Source organism: Morone saxatilis, unplaced genomic scaffold, assembly GCF_004916995.1.
Source record: "Morone saxatilis isolate NCDOM2014 unplaced genomic scaffold, NCSU_SB_2.0 Contig8, whole genome shotgun sequence".
In the NCBI taxonomy this organism is placed as follows: domain Eukaryota; kingdom Metazoa; phylum Chordata; class Actinopteri; family Moronidae; genus Morone; species Morone saxatilis.
In genome coordinates, this window is record NW_023340257.1 from 16733822 (window position 1) to 16740286 (window position 6465).

The window sequence follows — 6465 nt, forward strand, 5'->3', positions numbered from 1 at the left end:
TATATATATATATATATCTTCTTGCGAGGAAGTTGCATCTGTTGTATGTATTCTATGTAAATGTTCTGAAACCAGTTTCAGAGGAAATGTAGTTAGTTTGACACCATGAGTACATATTAAGCCACTGAAAAATAAAATTGTTGCATTGGCAAAAGTCTGTCACACACTGTAGGTTAAATTTTGTTTTTATAAACCCCGCCCAACTCTAAAAATGTTTTTATAAAAATCTCCTGTGTGTTTCTAGCTTGAGTATGCACCTTTGTAACACGTAAACTGACCACGGTTTTATTTAAGAACCCACATTCTACAAAAACCGCATTCAACAGAGCAAATACGAACAAATTAGTTCAGTGTTTTACTTAAGGTGCTTAGATATGACAGATAATTGTATTTAAAATGGGAATAGTATTGGTCTCCTAACAGTCAGTAAGACTTGATGTGTGTGTGAGTGTGAACAAGGGGCAGGCAGTGGGGATTGTGCACTTTCGGATGTTACGCTCTATCAGCAAGAAGAGTGTAAAGTCTGCCCGGGTCTGCTGATGTGGGCAGAGAGTTTGCTGCATAGTCAAAACCTGACTGGGTCTGAGGGTCTGTTTTTATTTTTTATGTTTTTTTCTAACTGAGACCATGCCCATAATTACTTGCCCACTTGGCATTGAATCAATCCTCTTCCATGTGTGATGTGTTTATTTAGCTTAGCAGTGAGAATTTTTTTTGGGAGTGAGGATTTGGTAACACATTGGGATATATGCAGGGTTTTGGAAAGGGATTGGACAGAATCAAGGGCGTCAGGGATTGGCACATGACCTCCTAAAGCAGAACCCTAGTGGAAGAATGTGGTTATTTCAGGTTTGCTCAGAAACGGAGCTCATTAATCAATTTATATGAATAGATGGCCTTATTGTGTTAAATTCCTCTGACTTTTGGATAACTCTGTTTAGTTGAAAATAGATTTACATAAAGTTTTCTCAGACTCATTTTCATATCAAAGAGCATTCTGGTTAGTTTAATAAAGAAGGTATTGCTTACAAGGTTATTATATAAACTTAGAGGTAATGTTCTTATTTTTATAAACCCAGAGCTGAGATGTAGATGGTACAAACGCTGTAATGCAAACCAAACGTTATTAAGTTTTAATTAACTTAGTCAAACTCAAACTATTCTTCAAGTTGGATGCACTTAATTGTATCCTGAGGTGCGTAACACACACACACACACACACACACACACCATAATAAATCTGTCAGTTCTCATGATATTTTCCTTATGTAGTGATTCAGATTCATGTACTAGATTTTATATTTTCTAAATTAATTCCTGGTATTTAATGGCACAGTTTGGATGATTAACGACAGGATCTCTTTGTTTTTGGGATATTCCTGGTTGTTGGCTGTTTGGTTTCTGATTTCTTGGCAGGCTTTAAATTGAGGTGTTCCACAGATTTATTATCTTTGAATGATTTTGGAAAGTAAGCCTCAAGGCCTAATCCATCATATTGTGATTAATATCTCCCAGTGACTAAGATCTGAACCAACTGGGCCTTATATTCTTGTTCCTGTAGCTAATCTTTACCAATATAATAATTACACCTCTATTCATGAACTAGAGCATTCATTTTTTGACAATTAATTTAACATGATTAAAATTTATTAGGTTCCTCCTTTCATCAAGCGTTGCACAAGCTTCTACGCACGCTCGAATTCACTAACAGATAGTGCAGCTGCTCCATGGCCATGGGCAGACAGGCTGCTACATCAACTGCTCCATGGGCAGCGAGAGCAAGATGGCATGTAAGCAAGTGAGCAGTTGCATTTTTTTTTTTTTTTTTTTTTTTCTCAAACATCCTGTACTACTGCTTAAAATCCATCGCAGAGGACAGTCAACCAACATTTGTTATATTTTTTTATGGTTTGTGGATAAAATGAGATCACGGCTGGTCAGGGAATTGAACTTAATGCTGATGGGGGGGAAAATCTCCTAATTAGTACTTGATCACACTATTTCTTTAGAGGGTTGTATTTTCTTGTGTGTGTTGGGGGGGTGTAGGCGATATGGGGCGGTGGGCATGTGTGCGTGAGTGTGTTTTGGGACCTTGTCAGCAGACTGAGCCACAAGGGCCCCTGTGGTAATGTGTGTATTAAATGATTAGTGTGTTAGTTAGCATAACGGCCCTTCAGCAGCGTTTAATCACTCTCAGGGGTGGGCGGCCTCACAGGAGGTGGATGGGAGGGGTGGGAGAAGAGAAGGGGGGAGGCGGAGTAAAGGGAGAAGAGAGATTTAAACGGAGGAGAAGGTACTGCTGGTTGAATGAGTGAGTGGATGATCTGTTGCGAGTACGGAAAAAACGAAGGGGGGGGAAAAAGGAGTGAGCGTGACAGGAGGCAAGAATCCAACAGAAACATAATCCAGCAACACTCACACACTCAGCAGAGAGAGATACAATCTTTACAAGGCCTGAACGTCTTGTTAATGTCAGCACTTGGCCCATCATCTGGAACAGGTCCCATAAATAGCTATTAATAACAATGCAAAATGGATGTGGATAAAGGCGGGCCCTGCCTCAGCCTTGACAACACTGCTGTTGTTGATAATTGTGCTGTTGTCGTTATGTTGGGAGGGGAGGGGAGGGGTCGTCTGGTGCAGACAGTCAATAATTGTTGCGAACTGCGTGTGTGTAGTAGTAGTAGTAGTCTATTGCTACAGAGGTTGTCTTGCACGACACAGTGGTGACTGATTGACTGACAGGCTGAATGGCTCGGATATTGCTTGCGCTGGTAGCAGATCAAACTACTGGTGTAGACGGGTTTTCCTTGGCGGGACAGCGCCGTTGTGGTTCTGTTTTCTGCCTCTGCTGCCACAACATACTGGCCAAGTTCAGCTGAGGCAGGATGGGTAGTCAGCAGCATGCCAGATGGGTCAAGGAGTCTGCTGTCTAGTCGGAAAACATCGCCTGTCTTCTTATCCTGAGTGATAACAATGATGCTGATTGTAATGACAGTAACAGTAATTGTTAGTATGATAAAAGTGAGCAGCTCTCCTCTTAGCACACTAACAAAAGTTGTGTTTGTTTTGCAGAAAGAACTAGACGCCACCGCCACACAGCTTGCCAACAGACAGGATGAGAGCGAACAGACCAGGAAGAAACTAATCGACCTGAGCCGCGAGTTCAAGAAGAACACACCAGAGGTGAGAAAATCAGATATTCACGGACGCACACCAACACACAGCCACGCATATATCCCGCAATTCTTTTGACAATCGCAGTTTGCCTCAGTGTTTCTCTGTGTCTCTTCTCTTCTTCATAAATGCGGCGGTGATTATTTACTGAGAAAGCAGGGGAGGAGTAGACGGCACAGAGATGCGGGCTTGGCTCCCAAAAATAGTCTCTCCATTAGTTTCCCTGAAATCCTAAAGAGACAAAACAGAAAACCCCTCAGGAGTTTGTATTATCTGACCTAGTTTTTTATGCGTGCAGAAAGTGTGGTCTGTGAGTGTGTATGTGAGAGAAAGGAGAGAGAAAGACAGAGAGAGAGAGAGAAGCAGAGCAGGAGGGAGAGAAAGAAAGAGAGAGAGAGTGTGACAACACTACTAAGTGGGATCAGGAGGGAATTCTGTCCTGTTCCTGTGTTCCCATCACTCCTCCTGGGAATATTTGTTTCATCTCTGTTACCAAGGCAACACATTTTAAACCACACAGCGAAAACAAAGTATTGTTGTGTTATTATTGGTAATGTCACCATGGTGAATTATTGATGGTAGTATGAATTATGTATGAATGGAGTAGACGGTGGATAGAAAATTGTCAAATCTCGGTGGAGTTGACAGTAGGCCTATTATAGTTACCACAGGATGAGGATTGTGACTATTGACTTCAGCTTGTAGCCCACCCGGTGTAGTGGAATATACACCAGAGAAAACTGTACCTGCATACAAAAGACACTAATTTCACATTACCCTACACATTCATCTCTAATCTCCTTTTCAAGTATAACCACATAACGAGCAGCACACACAGAGGTGGAGACACACACACACACACACACACACAGAGGCAGAGAGGGACATGCACACAAAGAAAACATGCAGAGAAGCAGAGGTGCACACACAAACACACAGAGGCAGATAGCCTAGATCACAGAACAGGACACACACATTCATCAGTGTAACAAGGCTGTGATTTAGGAAGGCTCCTCTGGCGTCTGTGTGGCCCCTGGCATCTCCCTGGTATGTGGAGGAGGAATCTGAGCCAGGCCAGACGAGCGACAGGATTCATTACAGGGCTGTAACAGGCTCAATAGGAATCAACACTAAAACTCCCGGCGTTTGGAAGTGTATAGGCATCGAGGCTGCCTACCAAATAGGCTGGTTCATAACGCGTGATGGCCTGCGCTTGATTAAAAATGCTCCAATCGTCTTGTGTGCTAGTCGCGGAGCTGTGTTTTCTGTCTCTTGCGTGGCTGCGTGTGTTCGGCTGACCAGCCTATAGAGCGAGGCTGTCAGCTCTCTGTGGTCTGCACCAGTCAGCGGAGATCACAGTCACATCAGATCAGACTGCATTAGGCTGAGCGGGAGTCCGTCTCTGATCCATTATTCAACAACCAGGAGACCGGCCCACGTTGACTGTGTCTAGTCTGCTGAGCTGTACTCGGCGTGAACTGCACTCATGGTCTGCATAATAACACACATACACACACAGGCTTTTGTAGCATTTCCAAAGTAGTGCAAAGAAATGCAGCGTGAAAACAAAGTTTTCATAATTCATTAGGACTGACACACTGTTGAAAATTTTTTTTGAGACTACATCTCACTGTGCCTCCTAAGTTGCCTGAATTATTCATCCAGTTCTTAATTTCCTTTTAGTTAGTCAAGACTCCTCTACCACACTGTTATAAAGGCAGGGGTGGGAATGGTTGTAAAATGTCCCAAAGATTGCTAGCCAGAGGCAGTGGTAGTAAAACAACTTTGTGTGTGCTCGTGAGTGTGCGCGCACGCATGCACATACACACGTTTGTGTTTAGCTGCAGGGCAGACAGACAGCGAATGGGAGTTCCATACTCCCTGGAGGATTCCTCGGGCTGGCCTGTCTGCTGTCTGCCGGCAGCTCACACACCAGCCATCCATCTCCTGCTGCCGGGCCCCCTCCACTCCCCTCACTACACACACACACACACACTCACACCCTCTCACACACACACAGAATGACCATGGTGTCTGTGTGCATTGTTATGTTATATGGTCATAAATCTTTGGAAGTGGAGGGGGCAGGTGGGCGGAGCACCAGAGAGTGGACCAAAGGGGTTCAGGGCTCGGGTCTTCAGCATAAAGCAGTAGCTTGCATCTTGTTGTTTAAATGGGTTTCTGTGTGTGTGTGTGTGTGTGTGTGTGTGTGTGTGTGTGTGTGTGTTACAATGTTTAGTCGCAAAACTTCAACTACAAAAATACGAGATGATAAGCATCTAGATTCAAATAACATTAGGAATTTAATTAAGTCTGCCTAAAAATACAAAAAGATTAATACAGCAACTTCAAACAGTTGTTTAAAAAATGATGGTAGTGTTAAGGCGGCCCCCTTGTGCAGATGCAGTCTCAACAAATGTTGAACATTATGATTTGAGCAAAGGTAGTAATTATTTGAGGACTACTAGACTAGACTGCATTACATTATACAGAGGCTTCTATTTTGGCCACTGTGTATACATAAATATTTATATACATTTTAACAGTGATAATAGCACACTGCAAGTGTAAAATAGTGAGATGAAAAAGGTCTTATACACTAATTTACACAAATACACTCAGGTGTTTAAGCACATTTTGCTAGTTCCTGTTTGGAAAAAACAAAAATCCAAACAGGAACTAGTTCAGGTCATCGGAAAAGTAACTGAAAGGATTCCTAAATGGAAAATTAAGATTAAATCAAAATTTAATGCAAATGACAGAACTGCCGCTTCTCCTCTTTGTGCATGCTTCTCCTGTGTGTGTGTGTGTGGAGTGTGAGTGGGAGAGAGAGAGAGAGAGGAAGAAGGGGGAGAAACCAGAGCAGGGAATGGGGGGCGGGGGCAGGGGCCAGGGCAGGGGCGGGCTTGGAGGTTCCATTATTTCCCAGCCAGGGGAAAATATTGAATTTTGCCCCAGACAAACAGCCCACAACCGACCCCTGATGAGGTAACAATGGGGGCAGGGTCACAGAGGTCAATGACCTGTCCCTTCAGCCCCAAAAGCGGCCTGTTGGGACAACCCTGGGGAATTAAGCCAGCCCCAGACACAGGTCCCAGGTCAGTTTGATGCGCACTCCCTGCAGCAATCAGGTTTAGCTTTTAAGGCAGAGGTTTCATAAAAAGGCGCAGAAGTCTCCCGAGCCACACAATCTGTCGTTGCCCCCTAACTTCAATCTTCATTAGGTCAAGTTTTGTGAGTATGTGTGTGTCCCCACAAACTGTTGCAATCAAATGTTCCTGTACAGAA

The 6465-nt window shown here is 43.5% G+C and overlaps 1 protein-coding gene across 1 annotated transcript in view; it reads left to right on the forward strand.

Annotated features, from left to right (window-relative positions):
* cux1b (cut-like homeobox 1b) overlaps positions 1-6465 on the forward strand; it is a gene marked incomplete at its 3' end in the record, with an annotated part of 60769 nt that overhangs the window by 14474 nt on the left and 39830 nt on the right. The window contains 1 exon segment of the mRNA XM_035679760.1: positions 3076-3186. Within this exon segment, the coding sequence (XP_035535653.1) occupies positions 3076-3186 (111 nt within the window).